At 41.9% G+C, this 21,063-nt stretch overlaps 1 protein-coding gene across 4 annotated transcripts; it reads right to left on the bottom strand.

Moving 5' to 3' along the window:
• Window positions 1-32: 32 nt before the first annotated feature.
• Window positions 33-20,680, bottom strand: TSTD2 (thiosulfate sulfurtransferase like domain containing 2). 4 transcript variants are annotated; one of them, XM_036260867.1, is made up of 10 exons: window positions 20,602-20,680; window positions 17,341-17,551; window positions 15,694-16,007; window positions 13,636-13,756; window positions 8,659-8,784; window positions 7,746-7,851; window positions 4,521-4,639; window positions 3,915-4,073; window positions 3,196-3,334; window positions 33-1,201 (listed from the first exon to the last, which is right to left on the bottom strand). In XM_036260867.1, exons 2-10 carry the CDS (start codon window positions 17,503-17,505, stop codon window positions 912-914), a joined length of 1,539 nt encoding a protein of 512 aa, XP_036116760.1. In that variant the 5' UTR covers window positions 17,506-17,551; window positions 20,602-20,680; the 3' UTR covers window positions 33-911. The 4 variants fall into 4 exon arrangements, with proteins under 4 accessions (XP_036116760.1, XP_036116761.1, XP_036116762.1 ...); XM_036260868.1 differs by having other exon boundaries at window positions 20,469-20,643; XM_036260869.1 differs by having other exon boundaries at window positions 17,341-17,548; window positions 20,602-20,631.
• Window positions 20,681-21,063: the final 383 nt, after the last annotated feature.

The raw sequence follows: 21,063 nt of genomic DNA, 5'->3' as shown, positions 1-21,063 counted from the left end.
ACACGCCCGACAAGGCCAGGAAACCACCAGTGCTGAATGACCTCATGCAGAATGTGTCTTGTATCCTGAGGCACTCCTGTAAAAACCACCCAAATGTCAGTGTCATTGAGCTAATATGAATCTCTCACAGAAAATACTTAAAAGCTAAGTATAGTGCATGCTGGGGGAAACAGAGACTATTAGGGAAAAATCTGTTAGAAGCCAAATCAATAAAAAATGAAGGTGAGCCATCTGTTCCACCAGACGAGCTGTTGGTCTAGACCAAGAGGTGGCAATTTTTTCTGTAAAGGACCAGACAGTAAATATGTTTTGCAGGCCATAATTTTTCTGTTGTAAATACTTATTTCTGCCATAAGCCATATGTAAATAAATAGGTGTGGCTATTCCAATAAAACTTTATTTACAAAAGCAGATGGGCCAAATGCTGTAGTCTGCAGATCCTGGTCCAGTGCACTCAAGCTAACAGAGATGAGGTGAGGGCAGGGGTGAATGGCAGGTGACCTAAAAGGACTGGTTCTAAGGAGTCTACTTTCAGGGCCACGACTTTCACACTTCTGCCATCAGGACAGGTTTGGTGACAAAAAAACTGACTATGACCAGCCCTGATATGTGGCACAGAAAGGGCATGACCTGATCACCAGGCTCAAGGCTCTATCCCTCAGCTGCTTTGGGATCCCACAGAGCTCACCTTTTCCTGTGCTCTAGCATCAGAATGTCTCAGGTAAGTGGTCTGCACCAACTCCCTTTTCCCTCCTTTTATGAAGTATAGGTGGCCAGTATGGTGACGTCTGCCATGGTGGCACTGGCCAGCACTAAAAGTCCCCATTTCTCTGTTGCTGCAGCCTTGACATTCTCCAGATCGTGGTTGCCTCAAACCTAGATGTGTAAGGGCTTAGGGAAACGCTGACACACTAAGGCCCATCCTCACCAACACCAGGTCTTGGCTCTGGGCTTCTGCAGAGTTGCGCCTGCTGTGCAAGTTCATTGGGTATGCGTGGCCTTCGGGCTGTACATTCACATTCCTCTTTAAAGCTGTTCTGGGTAGGGCTTGAAGCTGGCTTGCTCCCTTTGTCTTGACATGTGACACAACAGGCTGTGAATCCTTGTCCTTGACAGGCAGGGCATGTCAAGACTAGCTGGCGGCACTGGGGAGTGGAGCAGAGTTTATACTGGTCCCATGGGGCTCCACAGTATGAACATTCTGGGGAAGGAAGAACAATCTTTGTTACACACACACATACACACACACGCGTGCACACGCGCACACTTCTCCAGTTCCTAAATATCTCTTAGCTCTTTAGAATCAAATATATCCTGTTGCGCCTATGAAAGTTTTCTAATAGTAAGTATCCTACCTTCTAACAAAAAATGCCCCTTATCCCCATTTTTCAGGAGGAGAGGTTGCTTTTGGAAGTTGTCTTCCCGATTCCAGCGTTCACTGACCCATTTTCTTTTCCCATTTAGAAAACAAGTAGTAATTCTTCTCCCTTTCATTAACTATTCCAAAGCTAGCCAAACAACCCCTTGTTCAGTGGTCGTTTTCCTTTCAGGGAACCTTTCTTCTGCCAAGGTCCATTTGGATATTTATAACATCATTCATGGGCCATACAAAATTATCAGCTTAAAAATTAGCCTGCTATATTTGGTCAGGATAATTTTGTGAGGTATGTGATATTAGCTGGCACTGATTTCTCGGGCCTTATACAGCCCGCGGGCTGGACATTCCCTACCCCTGCAGATCATTCGCTTTTTCACTGAGACAACATACCTGAGTGCAGATGATCCCACATCTACATTCAGCTTCTGCAGCCCACACCCCTCTTCCCCAGGCCTGAGGTTCTCCTGCTGTTTGTTGCTAGCAGACACTTGCCACCAGGATTCCCAAAACTCATGTTCATCTGCTTTCTCAGTGGTATTTCCCTGCTGACTTCTGTTATCATTGGTAACATCATCCTTCTTCAAGTCTCTTTACCTAGCTTATGTAAGCTACCTTTGGGCCTTCTCTCTTCCCTTTATACTCCCACCTAGCTCCAGAACAGATGTGAAGTAGCTTTCAAGAAGAAATACAAATACAAGACCCTCCAAACTAATTCAAGGATTAAGAAGGGGAGAGGACAATCCAGTTCACATCTTATTATCTGAATATTAATGCAATCTCAGTCTCTGATCCCCATTCTAGAAAATTCTAATAGCCACTGACGTTGTCTGCCTATGACCTTTCATACTCAAGACTGTGGCATCCAGGGGTAAGAGCCATTTTTCTAAAGGATTATTTCTATCCTCCTTCACTGACTGCTCTCATTTGGTACCACATTTTAGTGTGGACTTAAACCACACTTCCTGTGGCCACCCCTGGCTCTGGCCTTGGCCCTAGGTTCAGCTCCCACCTTGGAATGCCCCACCCACCACTCAAAAGTACATACCACATGTGTCCACAGACCATCTAAACCAGGGGTTCTTTTATTTTGTGCCATGGATTTACTTGTCAGTCCAGTGAAGACTATGTAAATTCTTTAAAAATACTTTTTAAATGCATAAAATAAACTACATAGGATTACAAAGGAAACCAATTATATAGAAATACAAAATATTAAAATATTTTTTAAAATCTGGACTATAGTAAGATATTAGCACATTAAATAATAAGAATTAGTGGTGGGCCTAATAGCTATTTGCATTTTGAAGCGAAGATGAACGAATATAAATACTATTTTGAGATACTGGTAGCAATTGTAATCTATGAAAATATTGTGATTTTTATTGACAAAGTCACAGGTACATCTAATATTACTGATTTGTTGCTTACATTCATAATTGACAGAAGTGTTACATTTAGTGAAGGTTTATGAAAATAAAGATAAATTATAATTCCCACCCAAATTCACAGAATCCCTGCATTCTACATACTGACCCCAGGAGAAGACCCGATTAGCCTGTTTGTTCAACACCTAGCAGGTCGAGAGAGCAAGGGACATTATCCCCATTTTAAGGACTTGCCTAGTGAATAAACACTGAAGCCATGACCCCAGTACAGGCCCTGACTGCTCCACCGCTGCATCTCCAACTCTGTCGGGCAATGGTGGTGCTACACACCCCTTTTCTGTTTTATTCTTCATGTAATCAGTGCCTTCCAGAATGGCTAATAGGGAGAGTGTGCTGACCACAAGTTTAGGTTCTGGGCGTGTGCTGACCTACCTGACACTATGTCACTGTTGTAGGACAAGGCATAACGCTCATCGAAAACAAATAGCTTCCCTTTGTAAAAGCCATCAGGAAACTCTTCCAGGTACTTGTGGATGCCACCCTTGAGCTGGAACACTTCCTTGCACACGCCCTGTGTACGGAAAAACAACAGGAGATCTGAGGAGACGGGCAGAGACCAGGAAGGAGCCCCAGAGGGATGGCATGTGGGGAGGGATGCCCAAGCGTGGCTCCTGGCTCCCACTGCAGGACACTGAGAAACTGCTGACCAAGGGCTCAAGGAACCAACTGGCCAGATCTTGCCTCCCAGAGGGATGGGTGATGACAGCGGCCAGGGCCTTCACTCTCTAGATCCTGGGAAGCTCAACTATTTTTGCCGCCCCCTAAATATAGGAAGACACCTGTTGGGACATGTAACATTACTGAATTTGCTCTTGTCAGGATCAAGCAAAAGTATTAGGCAAAGGGAGATGTTAACTAATCGTTCCCCTTTGTACTCATGAGTCTCTAAGACTGCTAAGTGTTTCTCACAGCTTAAGATTTAAGAACTTCAGATTCTGTACTTATAAACTCTAAGTTGAACCCACACAGGGGGAAAATAAACCCCCTGCTGGCTGGGGTAGGAGAGGAAATGGGGGGGGGGGCTCCACACCTGCTGTGGGTGGCACCTTCTTTAGCACCAGGCCTGTAGTGCCCCAAGAAGGGTGACTCACCTTGGCTTTGAGGTAAGCTGAACCCCGCTCACAACGGATGCCCCCAGTGCAATACATCAATACCCTCTTCTCCTTGAAAAGTTCTAGATTTTTGTCAACGTAGCTAGGGAAGTAGCTGAATTTCCTGATGTCTGGGGCTAAGCAGCCCTGGAAGTGTCCCTATAAGGTGGAAGCAGAAGGAAAATGGTCAAAAAAGGATACCTGGTATTCTTTTTTCTGTGCCAAACACCCCCTCACCCACCCGCTACCTTGGCAAGGAAACACCTGCTAGTTGCTGTTTTCATCCCACACTCTGACCTTTCAAGATCTGGAACTGAGAGACAAGGCTGGTGGCTGTGGGTCACCTTCCCAGAGTCTTCAGGGGAAGTGGAGAGGATGCCCAAAGCAAACTTTACCAGACCCTTGACACATGTCAAGGGTAGGCACATGGAAGCCAGAATGCGCACTATGTGCCAAGATGTCTTTGGTTCATATTTCCTTAGACTTTCTCACCAGATACTGAGTTCAAAGGCCTGGGTTTTCTCTGAAGCTGCTAGCAGTGGGAAGAGATCCATGTGCCCTGACCACAGGTGGGCACACACAGTGGGGACCAATTCTGGTTCTTACTATTTTGCTTTCATAGAAGTTTCTGCAGTCCAGGAGGATAGTATCACTCTGTTCTTGATTTGCCTGAGACAAAAACTTTTCTACTTCTTTATGAAATTCACCTGGGGATAAATGGATTCCTAAAACCAAACAAAAAATCAGTTAGAACAAAACAAAACAAAAACACAAAGCCCAATCACAGTTGGCCCAGACCAAGGACTTAGATGTTGTTTTGTTTCTTTCCACCGAACAAGGGGTGGGGGACGTCCAGCCCGCAGGCCATATAAGGCCTGCAAAATCAATACCGGCTACCATCACACACCTCACCAAATTAGCCTGACCAAATATAGCAGGCTAATTTTTAAGCTGATAATTCTGTATAGCCCGCAAATGTTATAAATACCCAAATGGCCCTTGGCAGAAAAAAAGTTCCCCACCCCTGAGTCCTAAACTTTTTCATAATTATAATTATGTCTCCAAATAATACTATCTGGTGATCATGATGAAATAATGTAGTAATTCCAGGTGTCCTTACTCTCCCTCCTCCTAAGATGAGCAGTATGGAGACCTGGCAGTTTAGAAATAATTAGTCAAAGAAGTTTACATCCTCATACTTGGCCTAACCTAATGACAAAAGCTAGACAGTTGGAATCTAAACTGCCATGTGGATTTGCTGGTCCATTTTATGGCCAGTCTTCTATTGTCACTACATATGGAGGATCCTGGTCATTTATATGCTTGACTACAGGCTTTATAAACTGTTCTATCCCAGGTTGAGCAGGTGAGAACACAAAGTTGTAAGAAAAGGTTAGAATATGTGTTTTTAAAAATACAAAAGGGTACGAAGAATGTGTCTAAGTCTGTGTGCATGAGGAAAAGAGAATAAGGTGGGAGGGGTTAACGACAGGAATGATATATGAGACAGAAGCGTGAGAGAGAGAAAAGCATGAAAAGGTTAGAAGACAGAGAAGAAATAAAATACAAAGAGACTAAAAGGAGAGAACCTGTCTGGTGGGGCCCTTTGTCTTCTTGACTCTCTAGGACAGAAACATCCCTGTACCTCTCGAGGTTCAGACATCTCAGTAGATTGTGAGGAACTTCTGGAGAATTCGGCAGTGTGGAGTAACCACACCTCCGGGCTCGTGATGAGGCTGACAGCACCACAGGAGCCTCACTCTGCTCAGGAATGAATCCCAACCACCACCTGGAACTGCTGGGTACCCAGGTGGGGCAAGAGACCCCAGAGCATGGCCAAGGAATCTGGGTTCCAACCCACCTAACCAAGATTGTAGGGACAATGAAGTAAGATCAGATTGTACTGTCATGTTACTGTTATGTAATTACATGGTCACCAAAACAGTGGGGTGAACAGTGAAGTCCAGAACTGTGATGAGGAGCATGGAAATCTGCTAAGAATTCTACTTACAAGGACCATCTGCTGCTGCTATCCTGGCCTTGGGAAGGGCTGACTGGACAGTGACTCATAGGAACATGTTTAAAAGAGGTGCCTGCAAACTTAGCTCAAATAAAAGCAGCACAGTACTGCCTGGAGCCCCCTCTTCCCCAGCTTCCTGAGAAATGTCCTGTAGAACCAAGGAAGAGCTGTTTGTAGTCATCTTCCCCCTGCTAAGGTAGGGACACTACGTGGACATGGCCCTTTGTGGCCCTTCACTTCTCATACATGAGTCTCTTTTCCCAGATGCTTATATCTTACTTCTATTTCCCTCTGGCTTCACTCTTAACCTTCTTTTAAATATTTACATATTAAAAAGTGAAATAGAGTCGGTCAGATCTTCATGCTTCCTGATGAAAAGAAGACAATACAACCTATTAAGTAGTCTTGGAAAAAAATAAATTAAAAAAAAAAATCAAACCTGAATCTGATCAAGTCTATAGATCTTAGCTGTCTAAGATGGCAGCCAGCAGTCACATGTGGCAAACGGGCTCGTGAAATGTGGCTTGAGATGTGCTCTAATAAGGTGACAGAGACACAGGACTTCAAGGACTTAGTATGCAAAAAAAAAGCTGAAACATCTAAATAATTTTTTACATTGGACACATGTTGAAATAATATTTTGGTTGCAATGTATTAAATAAGGCATATTATTGAAATTAATTTTATTTCCTTTTACTTTTTAAAATGTGGCCACTAGAAAATGTAAAATTTCATATGTGGCTCACATTATATTTCTATTAGGCAGCACTACCAATTTATAGGAAATACAGAGAACAAGAGAATATCTGATGGGGCTATGATGAGCATTATCCTGATTCTGGAAAACTCTACAGGCAAAATGATGAAAAAATAGTTCCTTCAGCCCTGGCCAGATTGGCTCAGCAGTTACAGCATCAGCCCACGGACCAAAGGGTCCTGGGTTCGATTCCTGGTCCAGGGCACATATGCAAGAGGCAACCAATCAATGTCTCTCTCTGACATCAATGTATCTCTCTCTCTCTCTCTTTCCCCCTCCCACTCTGTCTAAAGATAAATGGAGAGGTATCCTTGGGTGAGGATTTAAAAACAAAATTATTTTTTAAAAAGAAAAATGTTTTAGGTGTGATAATGGTTTTGCCATTTTTCTCAAAATCTTTATCTTTAGAGACAGCTACTAAAATATTTGTGAGTGAAATGACATAGCAGGATTCCCTTTAAAATAGTCCAAAATGGGGGAAGGGCACAGATGAAAGTTGGCCATGAGTTTGTAATTGCTGGAGGTGCATGACAGGTACATGGGAGTTCACGATACTATTTTCTCTCTTTTTAATGTTTGAAAATTTTCATAGTAAAAGGTAAAACATAAACAAGAAAGCCCACCAAACAGATTTCTTCCAAGCATCTATGTTGACCTTGAGCAAGAGGGGAAAGAGAACATTCTAGAGCACTGCAAAAAACTGCTTTGGTGTCGAAAGTGACTTGCTTCTTGTAGCAACAAGCCTGTGTGTTTTATTCAGTTGATCAACTATTTACAAGTAATAATTACACTATTCCCAAACTGCCATCTTTTAAAAGAGAAAATGACTTCTTGCCAAACCATCAAGAATAACTAAGGCAGGTCATTCTGAGGTGGGGGGGGGGGGGGGGATCTTCACTTACCATAGCACCAAAGAGACAATTTAAGCATTGAATGACCCACATGTTAGCCACCCACAGCTATTTTGATGACAGGATTCATCACAACTCTAGCAGATCAATGTGTCTCAGTTCCTTGTCTCTATGTTGTTTTGTCCTTCTAAAAGCAAGCATACCAGGTTTCTTGTAGGAGATCTTACTGGGACTGATCCCCATAGGCACAATTTCTTCAAATACACCAACACGCAATTCTGGAAAACAGCAAGCTCCTCCTTTGCTGGTCTAGCCAATGAGAAACAAAGCAGAATACAGTCTTTCGCTCCATCTCCAGGTGTAAGACATTCAATAATGTTGACTTATCTAGAACATTCTAGGCCCTAATTCCCTTTTCCCAGCAAAGCGAATTTCTATTTGAGATTTCTTAATACTTCAGCTATCGTATTATCACAAAACAGACTTAATTCTTATATTTGATACTTATTTACTGCATATCTACCATCTACAGAAATGTCACATTGAAAAGGTGTTTGTATAGCAATAAGCATTTAAAATTGAAAGACCACTGAACAATTTCAACATGTAAGGTTACATCCCAGCTTTTGTTCTGGAGCAATGATCTCTCTTTACCCATCACCGCCAGCACTAACACTAGCAAGGTACTTCCTACCACCTCTATCACCTATTATGATAAAGCAGCTGATAAAGAGCTACCTTGTTCCCAGGTGGTGTGAAGTGCTGATCTGATCATTCCAGGTTTACTGAAATAGCCAGGCAGTCCCCAAGTGAGCAAACACATCTAAGTTTTAGAGTTTAGATTGTGTAAACTGTTATCAACCTTATTCTTTAAGCAGGGAGACTGAGATCCAGAGAGGGCACTAACTTGTCCAAGATCACAAGGCCACTTAGTGGAAGAACTGGAACAAGGACACCTTTCCAACACACTGCCTTGTAACCTTGTAACGGGGAAGGTTATATATCTGACACTGTTTATTTCTCTACATTGACCTCCTCTTCATGACCTACAGCAGGAAGAGGTACTGAGGCAGAAGGAAATAGCTCTACAACCATTTTCTTTTCAATGTCTCTTACCTTAAAATCATCTTTACACAGATAATCTTTAAACAACGGGCAGGAAAGCATGACTTCCACATAGAGTCTGGTGGCCAGTTTGCTTCCACCAACTGTGCCGTTGATTCCTTCCGTAGCAATTCGCACCTGAGACACAAGATGGTGAGAGGAAGGGACTGCAGTCTGTTCTTAGCTTAGTTTAAATCTTTCCAGGGCAGAACAGGCTCAGGTGTGTCAATGAGTTGAACAGGAAATGCAGAGACACTGCTGTGGACACCAAAGTGTTACCACACAAAGATACTTGTAGTTTTCTAAACTGGCGCTGCCCACAGTTCAGATGAGGTACTTAGTTAATGTGTGCTGAATAAGAGCATGAAATGAATGAAACTACTGGAAAGCCCCATTTGCTATGGAACTCCAGTTGTCCAGTGGCCAAAGAACCACATTTTTAGCTTAATCCAGGTCAGCAGATCTAGAATTAAGATTCAGCTTTGCCACTTACTTGCAACATGCCCTGAGGAAATGAATTTACTTCTTTGAACTTAAATTTCTTCATCTTGATGAAACAGGGTTAAAGAGAACCAACAATGAAAACCACTGCTGGGGAAACAATACCCAAGTCCTAAAGCACAGAGCACACCTGAGAGCTGGGAATGGAAGTGAGTACATCTCTGCATGGTGTTTGGAGAAAGCCCAAACCCACCCACTAGAATACAAAGTTGCAGGAGGAGTGTGTGTTCGTTTTGCTTACTGTTGCATAACCAGTGCCTAGAACAGGACCCGTCTCATAGAAGACCTTCATTATGTGTCTGGTGAACAAATGAATGTGTATCCACATCTGAGGCTTTCTGGCTTCTCAAACCTGTACTCTCTTTGAAATGCTTCACTGGTTAGGGAACATTAGAGTCTGGATTAAGGCCCCTGCCTTAAGAGGCAATGCTCTGGGGACCCTGCAAAGTTAGTTTTGGTGTGACAAAATCCTTGGATGAGTTTAAAGATGGATCATCTTTAGAGGGAGCTAAGCTCTCTAGAGAAAAGTGCTAGAGAGAAAATGCAACACTTGTATCACGGTACTCTCTGGAAAGAGAGATCATTTAAGGTCCCATATTGTTACTACTATCTATATAACAGTGATACCGCCCAATGCATTAGAATTTGAAAATTTTTAAAGGCTCCCCTTTTTCAGGGCCCAGAGAAGATACTTCATTTGCTGTCACACTTGATTCATTTTTTTTTAGGGCATGAATATAAATGGGATTCATTTCACAAGCCAATGACAGCTCACTAGTAGTGGCTATCCGGGGTTCCATCATGAGCATTCTGGACCACATTCAGGCTTCTTAGGAAAGAGTACTAGTCTAATGAAGAGTACAGTCTTATGAAGCCTGTTCTCAGCATGGGAGAAGAATGTGGGAAGTATAGGTCACCTCTGCTGCACAGACTGCTATACCCATTACCAACTTATATATACACATCCCCCCCCCCAATTTAACAAAGTTATTTATTAATTAGGCTTTATTTCAAAATTGAGATAACTATAGGTATTAATACTACTAATACAAATAATACATTTTTTTTTTTATCCTCACCCGAGGACATTTTTTCATTTTGTTGTTGTTGTTGTTGTTCAGATAGAGTGGGAGGGAGGGAGAGGAAGAGAGAGAGAGAGAGAAAAAAACATCGACGTTAAAGGGACACATCGAGTGGTTGCCACCTGCAAAACCCAACCAGGGCCGGGGACAAACTGCAACCGAGCTACCTGCCCTTAGCGGGAACCGAACCTGGGTCTCTCGGGACCACAGGCCAACGCTCTAACTGCTGAGCCAAACCAGCCAGGACCAAATAATACTTTTTTGCTACTTGTTATTTTAATAAACTTATGAAAAGAGTAGAGATCATTAAAAATGAATGCCCATTTCTGTGTATGTATAACAATATTAATGGGTCAATGTTTAAAGTTTATTTGTCCTATGAGTAATATTAACTATCTTCTCTCCCACTAGACCTGAAACTTCCCTCTAAACCATGTTCAGAGAGAATTTTTTGTTTAGGTGTTTCAACTTATGTATTTTTAAGGGATTACATAGAAAAACAGAGCTGAACCAGTATAAGGGTGAGAAACTCTACCTAAAATTGTTTCTGACCATGACAGATATGATGAAGAGGTACATGCTTCTACATAACTGTCTTTGGAGTAAATTAGTAGATTCTTTCCTATGTTATTTTTATCTCAGAACCCAAATAAAGACAAGCACATCCACTCCCTGTACACTTGGGGCACAGCAATCTCTAAACTCATCAACTAGACTTTCAATCTCTAGGATTCTTCAAGGAAAACCTTCATAGTAGCTCCTTGGTGAGGAAGGTCTTAAACCTCAGAGATGAAAAGCAATAGTTAGCATTTACTGAGCACCTATTTGAGGCAGGAGCTTTATATTATAATCCTGAAAGGTAGATGTCATAATCCCCATTCAATAGAAAAGGAAACAGAAGCTCAGAGAAATCAATTAACTTGCCCAAGGGCACAAGTTGGTAGGTGTAGATCTGGGATTCAAAACAAGATTTTATTGGCTCTAACTCTCATAATTTTTCCTTTCCAAAGCAAAGCCTCCAATGCATTCCCTTAAATATCTTTAGGGAATAATAAATGTACAGCAATAGGGACAAGAAGCTTCCTTCTATAATTCCAGAATTTTCAAGTTCTCCTCTTTCCCTACCCAAATGCCAATATTTTGACAAATCTATCAGCAGAAAATGATCTCAGTAAACTGAACATGTATCATTGAAACCTAAGAATTTAGACCCAAGATCTAGGCAGGTACTGCCACCTTGTGGGTAAGGACCCTCATTGCTAGCTAGTTCACTTTGGGTTGGGCCAAGAATAAAAATCTCCTAAACCAAGGGATTGATTTCCTATTTTGTACATTCAGGTTTACTGTGAATACATCCATCTTTTATGATCTCTAAATAGAGATGGTGATACATGTATTCATTCCACAAATGTTTACTAAATTTTTTACTATGCACTAGGAATTAGGGATAAATGTAGTGGTTGAAAAAAAATAGTTCTTACCCTCCTGAAGCTTATAGACTAATGGAGGTCACAGATATTAAGATAAAAGTTATAAACTGACCAGTGCTATAAAAAAGTACTGTAAGATGCTATGAGAGAATATATGTGGAAAAAATAAAATTGATTGAAGGTCAAGAAAGATCTCTTTGAGAAGTGAAGAATGAGTAAAAATTAGATAGGAGAAATCAAGTGGGTATGAGAGAGTTCCTTGAAGACTTTTCTTGTAAAAAGGCCCAAAGACACAAAAAGACTTGTGGGCTCCAAGAAACCACAAGACTCTGTTGAAGGAGTGTAGTAAGTAAAGAATGGTATCAGGTAAGCAGAAAAGGTAAGAAGGAGCCAAATCATGCAGGAACCTAAGGGCATGTTAAAGATTTTGGTTCTAGTCTAAGTGCACTGAATAGCCACTGAAAGATTTTGACGAGGGAGTAATATAATTTTATCTACCTTTGAAGATCATTCTGGCTGTTGTATGTGGAATGGATTAAATGGCGGGGCAGGGATAGAAGAATGGAGAGTAGTTTGGAAGCTACTGAAATGGACTAGGTAGGAGTAGGAGAGGGTGGGGACTTGGTCTAAGGTGGTGGAAGTAGAGGACAGAGTGAATGGAGTCAAGGGACATTTTAGAGGTAGAAATGGCAGGACTGGGTGATAAACTGAATGAGGTAAAGTGACTTTCAGTCACTATCTATTAGAAATCATGGATGTGGAAAATGTCACTGACTGATCAAATGACTGCAGGGGAATGAAAACCTGGATGTGTGTGGGAAAGATTAGGCATAGATCGCAGTGTCCTAACTACATTGGATCCCAGAGGGAACTTAATTCACTTACTTTTGATATAAAATTTAAAAAATATATATATAATATACACATACATGTGTAGATATGTAATCATCAAGGATATTTTTTAAAAAGATAAATCATCCATAATCCTCTTATAGAGAAAGTCATAATCAACATTTTGATATCTACTACCCTCCATCTTTACACACATACACACACACACGCACGCACACACACACATGCACACACACACACACACACACACACACTGTGGTTTTGTTACAAACACACATTCAGTCCTTTATTCTCCAAATATTTACTGTCTACTATGTGCTAAGCCCTGTTCTGGCACTGACAATACATCAATTAAGACAAAGTTCCTGTCTTCATGAAGCTTACATTCTACAGGGGACAGAGATAACAAATTAAACAAAGATTGTACTTTCAGATAGTAGCAAATTATTTGAAATTCTTTGGGTAGAGGGGGATAGAAAGTGATGAGGCTTACAAAAAGGACCACTTCAGATTAGAGTTCTGAGGAGATAACATTTGAGCAGAGACTTGAAGTGAGGAATGAGCCATGTGAAGATCTAGAGAAAAAGCATTCTAGAGGGAAAGAAAACAGCAAATGTCAGTACCACGAAATGGTAAAGGCCATGACATGTTCTAGGAAAATTAAGAAGAAACTTGAAATCACACCTATATGTATAGTTCTGTAAAATGTTTTTCCAGTTACTATATCAAGAACATTTCCCTATGCCAGGGGACATTATGCCTGCTTTTGCATATAAAAGGCATACCCTTCTTTTACATATTGGAAAATAGGTATACCCAACTTTAACATATTGTCTACACTTGTTCTCATGTTACAATGGCAGGGTTGAGTAGCTTTTTGTGCAAAGTCTAAAATATTTACTATTTGGCTCTTTAAGAGTTTGCTGATCTCTGGTCTATGCCATTAAATATTCTGACAAAACACCATATTAATAGCTACTTAGTATTCTACTTAAATGCCTGGCAGGAGTTTGCTAATTTCTAAAACTAAACAATGAATCCTTCTGTAATGAGCACAGCCTCTGCAATATAAGTTGGAGGCCAGAGGAGCCCAGTGGAGGATGGGGAGTGGAAGAAGCTGTTACCTTGCCTGTAAGGTGCAGGTGCTGACACAAAGCTGACTGCCAGGCACAGATCCAATGGGGATCCTCCAGGTCACAGTAGCAGTAATAAAGTAGCACGTCTCCTTCATCACTGCCCTGGCCACTGTAAAAAGAAAGCCACAGGGAAAGAGCATTTGAGTAGCTGGCGTAAGACAGTCACAATTCATAAAGTATACCCAGGCAGTGTCAGAGGGAAGGCCTAAATGGAGCAATTCCTGCCTGCCTTTGCACATACTGTTGTTCTCCTGAAATGAGGCAACTCCTATCTGTATTGCTCTAAAGAAGACAGTACCTGCACTTTATAGCTGAGTAAACTGAAGACAATTCCTTCCAGGTGAGACAGCTACAAGTGACAGTCAGGACTTGAACACCAGATTTCTGACATGAGAACCCATACTCTTTCCATTGCACTGTGCTGTCTTATGCTAACTAGTTGTGGGATCTGGGCAGGTCTCTTAACATCTCAGCTTTGATTTCCTCATCTGCAAAACTGGAGAACTGAAATAAGCTACATTTCCCAAAAGTGTGCTGTGAAGCTGTTCTATGAAATCAAGTTTGAGAAACCCTGCAGTCAGTATTTCCCTCTTTTAATCCCAGTAAAAGCCCCTTATTGAAGACTCTGAGAAATCCTGTAATAAAGAACATATTCAACTAGTGCTTCCCATACTTATTTGTCTTTAGTACCTCTTTTCAATACCTGATAACATCCTCCACAATAATGTTGCACAGATATATTTTAGAGAATGCTATAGTGGAAGATAATTAAGGTCCCATCCAGCTCTGGAATCGTAACACTCTCATCAATACCCTCATCATATTTCAGGGCCTAGCTTCCTCCAAAGCCATCTTCTCTATTTTAGAGCCTACTTTCCTTTCTCTAAACTCCTGTAACAAATTTTCTGAACCATACAATTTAACAATCATTATACAGCCTGTCTCATTTCATCTGCTAATTGTTCCATGCCCTTTTCTTTGTTTCTCTAAGTAGAAAGCAAATTTTGAAGTGCAGCGCCATACATAAATGAAAAGGCCATATTTATATAGCACTTTATAGTTCACAAGTGCTTTTACCATCATTGTTTTATATACTTCATATAGAAATACTGTGAGGTAGGCAGGGCAGACATTATTATTCCAATTTTAGAAGTGAGGAAATGAAAGCACAAAACATTTTAGCAACTAGCTCAAATCTGACTTCAAGTTCAATTCTCTTTCTTTCTCCTTTTCTCTGATAAACAAGGTGAATTTAGCACTAAATACTACTGATAAAAGTATATCAAATTTGGCCCAGCCAGTGTGGCTGAGTGGTTGAGCATTGACCCATGCACCAAGAGGCTGCCGGTGTGATTTCCAGTCAAGGCACATGCCCAGGTTGTGGACCCAGTCCCCAGTGGGAGGCACGCAGGAGGTAGCCAATCGATATTCTCTCTCACCGATGTTTCTTTCTTTCTCTCCCTCTTCCTCTCTTTCTAAAATCAATAAAAGGAAAAAAAAATTTTTTAAGTATATCAAATTTAGACATTAGTTCAGGAATTGCTTAAAATCAGAAATCTGTCCTCTAGAATTCTGTAGTATGATTTGATAAGTTTTTCAAAGGCAGATTCTAAACCTCTAATCCTATGCCTCAGTTCTAAAAGTTAACATACTTTCTAAAACATACTCAGCTCAGAAAACCACATTTGGTAACAAAAAAACTTGTTTTGAGCTGACATTATTCACAGTAGAGGACTCATTAACATTTCTGGGCCTTCTGATTTCTCTGAAAATAATACAATTCTCTGTTCCTTACTTCTCCCTAAAGATAAGATACAGGATGGCTTTCAAGAAACTTGGCAACACTGCAAGCTCTGTAAGTATATGCTACTGCATAGGCTATAATCTTCTATTACACATGGTGCATGTTTATCAGCCTAGCTTAGGCCCATAGAGAAATTCTGTGCCTTTAGGATCTTGCCATTTTAGTGGATGGGTAGTGATATCTCACTGTGGCTGGAAAAACATTTTTTAAATTAAACCAAAAGCACAGAATAAAATTCTTACCTTATCAGCTCATCAGGGCTAAAGCAACTAATATCAGGGAGCAAAGTAGATACTTCATGGTTTCCAGTAAGGTACTCTTTTAGAGGGTCCCTTTTGTCTGCAGAATTAAGACTCTTTGAGGTGCTCAATGTCACAGCCAGCTGCTTTAAAATAGAAGCAGTCTGGTGGCAAATCTCATCAGCATGTTGTGTGGCCACATGTCTATGGATGCTGGTCTGGTCCGTGAACAGTTGCTGACAGCATTTCCACCATATTTCTTTACATTTATAAGAAAGTGCTGGAACTTCTTTGGTTTTGACAAAAAGGGCAAACGCCTGCAATTACATTTCAAATTGTCACTGTTAAATAACCGTAGGTTTAAGACTAGTGGAAGCCTCAGTGAAATTCCTTCTATTATCGTTCCACGGGGATTTCTAGTTTTGTGTCCTACTATTCAATAGAACATGGGAGAGTAACAGGTTTTTTTTTTTTTAAATCTTTATTGTTGAAAGTATTACAGATGTCCCTCCTTTTTTCCCCATTGACACCCTCCTTCCCGCCTCCCTTCACCACACTGTTGTCTATATCCATTGGTTATGCATATATGCATATAAGTTCTTTGGTTCTTTTCCCACTCCCCACTCCCTTTCCCTCTAAGGTTTGTCAGTCTGTTCCCTACTTCCGTGTCTCTGGATCTGTTTTGTTTGTCAGCTTATTTGTTCAATATGTCCCACAAATAAATGAGATCATGTGATACTTATCTTTCTCTGACTAGCTTATTTCACTTAGCATAATACTCTCCAGATCACACCATGTCATCTCAAAGGGTAAGAGATCTTTCTTTCTTATAGCTGCATAGTATTCCACTGTGTATATGTACCACCGCTTTTTTATCCACTCATCTACCGATGGACACTTAGGCTGTTTCCAGATCTTAGCTACTGTTAATAGTGCTGCTATGAACACAGGAGTACATATATTCTTTCTGATTGCTGTTTCAAGCTTCTTAGAATATATTCTAATATATTCTACTTAGAAGTGGGATCACTGGGTCATATGGCAATTCAATTTTTAATTTTTTGAGGAAACACCATATTGTTTTCCATAGTGGCTGTACCAGTGTGCATTCCCACCAGCAGTGTAGTAGAGTCCCCTTTTCTCCACATCCTCGCCAGCACTTGTTGCTTGATGATTAGTTGATGGTAGCCATTCTGGCAGGTGTGAGGTGATACCTCACAGTTGTTTTAATTTGCATTGAGGGAGTAACAGTTTTATTAGTAAGCTTTATACCAGCTGTACCAGATCAGGAGTCTAGCTAGCAGCTGCCCTACTGCCTGTCCATTCTCCTTATGACTAGCTCTCTGGGTTCCTAGGATTCCTCCCCTAACCCTGGGTGGGGAAAGGAATCCAGCCCATCTGTCTAGGATCTGTACCCCGCCACACATGTTCCAAAGCCACATCATGCCTATGATTCTCCTTTGCCTGGCACTAAATTAAGATTACTGATAATGGCCCTGACTAGCCCTTACCTTTAACATGGCAACAGCCTATTGTCTCACTATCCCTCCACTCCCTGGAGGATAATCTTGATGCGCTACTTCTAGATCTACCTCCATTAACTATACACACATGATCTTGAAACATCAACAACAATTTTAGCAATTTTACCTTTTTCTTTGCAGATGAGTATTTCTTCTTTGTATTGACATCTAGCTCTACTTTGAGACTGCTATTGGGATTAATAAGACTTGTGTCTTTCAAATCCAAGTCTAAAAATCTTAAAACACAGGCCTCCAGGTCATCTCCTTGGTCTGGTGAAGTAGAAGAAGGCATCTGGTTGCAGCAGCAGTGGGGCAGATTTCTTTCAGTTAACTATCTTCTGAGAAGTGAGCAAGGGAGAAACAACAATGTCCACGTCTTTGAGTACTACTTGAAATAAACTTGAAATTAATCAATCATGCAAATGAGCATGGGCCCAGTAACCCAAGCTATCCATTCATACACTCATTCATTCAATAAATATTTGTTTAGCAAGCACTGTTCTAGATACTAGGGATACAACAGTGAATAAAACAGAAAAAGTCTTAGAGTTTACATTCCAATGGGGACAGGCAGAAGGTAAGAAAATTATTTTATTTTATTTTATTGTTTAAGTCAAATGGTAAAAGAGGCTATGAAGACAAATAAACAGAGGAAGGAGCCAAAATGATGGAGGGGAATCTTTAAAACAGAGGGTAAATAAAGTCTGAGGCAGTAGCATATAAGCAAAAATCTGTAATGAGAGGGCAAGCCATGCAAACATTTAAGGTAAGTGATACCAAAAAAGCACTGGGTACAACCAAGGTATGAGCTAGTAACTTCAGTTATAAACACTTTGTTCTTTTTTGTCCCCTAAATTTTTGAGCTATGCAAATTCCCTTTCTTAGAAGACATAACTACCAAGAGAGCTCCATTTTAGTGAGCCAAAAGAAATACTACTGTGCAAATTACTACTGTGGCCAAATCTTGTCAAAATAGACACACTACAACCAACATACTGCATTCTTTCTTTTATAAAGCAAATGTTACAAGTGACAAAGAGGCAACATGAAACACCGGGAAAGGGAATGGCGTGAAAGGGAATGGTGTGAAAGGGAATGGCGTTGGCTTGGGATCCGTGTAGCTGAGTGCAAGTATGTGAACCTGGGCAAGCTATTAAACTTCTCTGAGTTCTAATTTCCTAATTTCTAAAATGCAATGACAGCATCTACCGTAGAGGACTGTAATGAGGATTGGAAATGAATGGGTAAAGTGTCTGGCACATCCTTAATTTCCCTACAACTCTAGGTTCATCTCAGACAACACTCTCCCTCACATTACCTACTCTGGCCACAATGAACTTTGCCTAGTTCCACAAATGACCCATGCCCTCCCCTGTCTCAGTCTCCACACATACCTTACCCACCACCCCAAAATGACCTCCCCTCACTCTAAGTACATTTCAGTTCTCACTTTAATTTAGATATTCTTAACTATTCTACGTGGAGACTGCAATACATCTGGCACATAGAAGAGTGTTGTGGATGCAGGTCTTAAAGAAACAGTTAAGCCCTGGCCGGTTTGGCTCAGCGGTTAGAGCGTCCACCTGCGATCCGGAGAGACCTGGGTTCGGTTCCCGCTAAGGGCATGTACCTTGGTTGCAGTTTGTCCCCGGCCCTGGTTGGTCGTGCGGGTGGCAGCCACTCGATGTGTCCCTTTCACATCGATGTTTCCCTCTCTCTCTTCCTCTCTCTCCCTCCCACTCTGTCTGTACAAAAAAATGGAAAAATGTCCTCGGATGAGGATTTAAAAAAAAACAGTTAAGGTCCCTGCTCTTTTTAAGCTTATATTCTAGTAAGAGGAGCAAGGCACTAAATAAGTAAGCAAATTTAAAAACATGAAATTATCAGTGGTTAAGAGCTGCTGCTTCTCAATTTCCTTTGCTGGGGATCCTCCTTACCATACAGCCCAACCTTTAAATGTTCAATCACTTTACCTACACTCACTCTCTGTGATCACATCTAGTTCAAGGACTTAAAAAATAAATGTTCTCAGAATAACCGTGCAAGGGGGAAATTATATATGTGAAACTGGATTGGCCATTAGTTGGGAATTGCTGAAGCTGGTTGATAAAGTACATGGAGGTTCATTACATAATTTTCTCAACTTGTGTAAATATTTGAAGCTTCCATGAAAACAGGAAAAAAAAGGTAAGCAATCATAATAAAGGGAAATTTATGTTTAGAATACTATACACTAACTCCAAATTTTTTCTCTAGGCTGGGCCTCTCTCCTGAACTCCAAATGGACATATCCAACAGTCTACTGGATAGCTTCAGCTGGAAGGCTAACAGGTTGTTCAAGTGCAACTATTCAAAACCAAACTCTTGCTCTTCCCCTGTCTTCCTTACCTGCATAAACAACATTTCTATTCTTCCTGTTACTCAAAGAAAAAACTTTGGGCTTCTTCTTGACTCCTTATTCTTTCACTGTCACCCAGTCCCTCAGAAAATCCTATCAACTTTGAAATACAATCAGGTCAGAATACTTCACACCACCTTCACTACCACCCTGTTCAACCTACCATCATTTCTTGACTGCATTACTGAAGCCTAACTGGCCTCCTCATGTAAGAGCCAGAAAGGTAACTATTAAAAAATAAGTCAGAACAGTCTCCAAAGGCTTCTCAACTTACTCAGATTACAAAGCCCTTTCCACCACCTCTCTAATCTCATCTTCTATTTGTCCCTTTGCTCTGCCTGTCCACTTCTGAATTGGTCATCCACACGAAGAAAGCAGGGATTTTCCTTTGTTCACCTCTGCACCCTCAGCATCTAGAACACTGCCAGGCACCCAGGAGGTGCTAAATGTTAATACAGTATCTGTTGAATGAAATAAAACAGTGATCGGGTAGCCAGAGAGGGCTTCACTGAAGACCTGATGTTTTAGCTGAGACCTGAATGACAGGAAGCCATCCATGCACATTTGGCAGCAGACATCCACAGGCAAAAGAAACAGTATCATTTCCTAAAGTGGGAACACGCCTGACCTAGCGAAGGTACAGGGAGGAGAGTCGGAGTGGCTGGAGTACAGTGTCGGGACAGTAGAACCCTGTGGGTAAGGGTTTGGGGTTTGCAGTGAAAAGTCATAGGAGAGTCGTAAACCAAGGAGCAACGTGGTCTGAGTCTAGATTTGTTTTGAAAGTAGGGCCGACAAGCTTTACAGACCCATTGTTACGTAAAGGTGGAAGAAATGTAGGCCCCAAGAACGACTCCTACCTCTCTTTTTGGATTGAGCAAAATCGATGAATGGTGCCATTTACCGGACTGGCGCGCCAGGCAAGGCCAATCCCTCCGCCCGGCTTTCCCGGGGAGGCAAAGGCCTGGAAGTGGGAGTAAGAAGGGCACGTACCTGCCAGTCCGGATCCTTGCCTCGCTTTCTTCATAGCACAGTCTCCGCCTAGACTGAGCACTGCTCCCCACCCTCGAACCTCCGGGTCCCGCCTGCTGTTGACGTAGAAAGGAACGCTGGAGACGTCAGCTCGCTCCGGAAGTCTCCGCGGCTATTAGCGAAAGGGACGCTGGGAAAACCCGTCCCCCGAGGGAAGGTCTGAAGTTGAGGCGGGGACAGAAGCGTCCCTCCTAGACCACCCGCCTCCAAGCGTGGCTCGCCACCCCGGGCTTCGGCCGGCTGAAGAGGCGGCGCTAACTACGTGGCCCCGGAAGGACTTGGAGCGAACGGCGGGAGAGGGAAGCAGCTGAGAGGCGGAGGAAGCCCGAGGGGGCAGCTGCGAGCGGACCCTGAGCCCGCGGCCTGGGGAGCTCCTCGACGCCGCTGAGCCCACCCGGCGGCCTCCCCTGGCTTCCGGGAGCC

The sequence above is a fragment of the Molossus molossus genome, unplaced genomic scaffold (genome assembly GCF_014108415.1).
Source record: "Molossus molossus isolate mMolMol1 unplaced genomic scaffold, mMolMol1.p scaffold_m16_p_14, whole genome shotgun sequence".
Classification (NCBI taxonomy): domain Eukaryota; kingdom Metazoa; phylum Chordata; class Mammalia; order Chiroptera; family Molossidae; genus Molossus; species Molossus molossus.
This window is presented reverse-complemented; position numbering and strand designations above follow the sequence as displayed.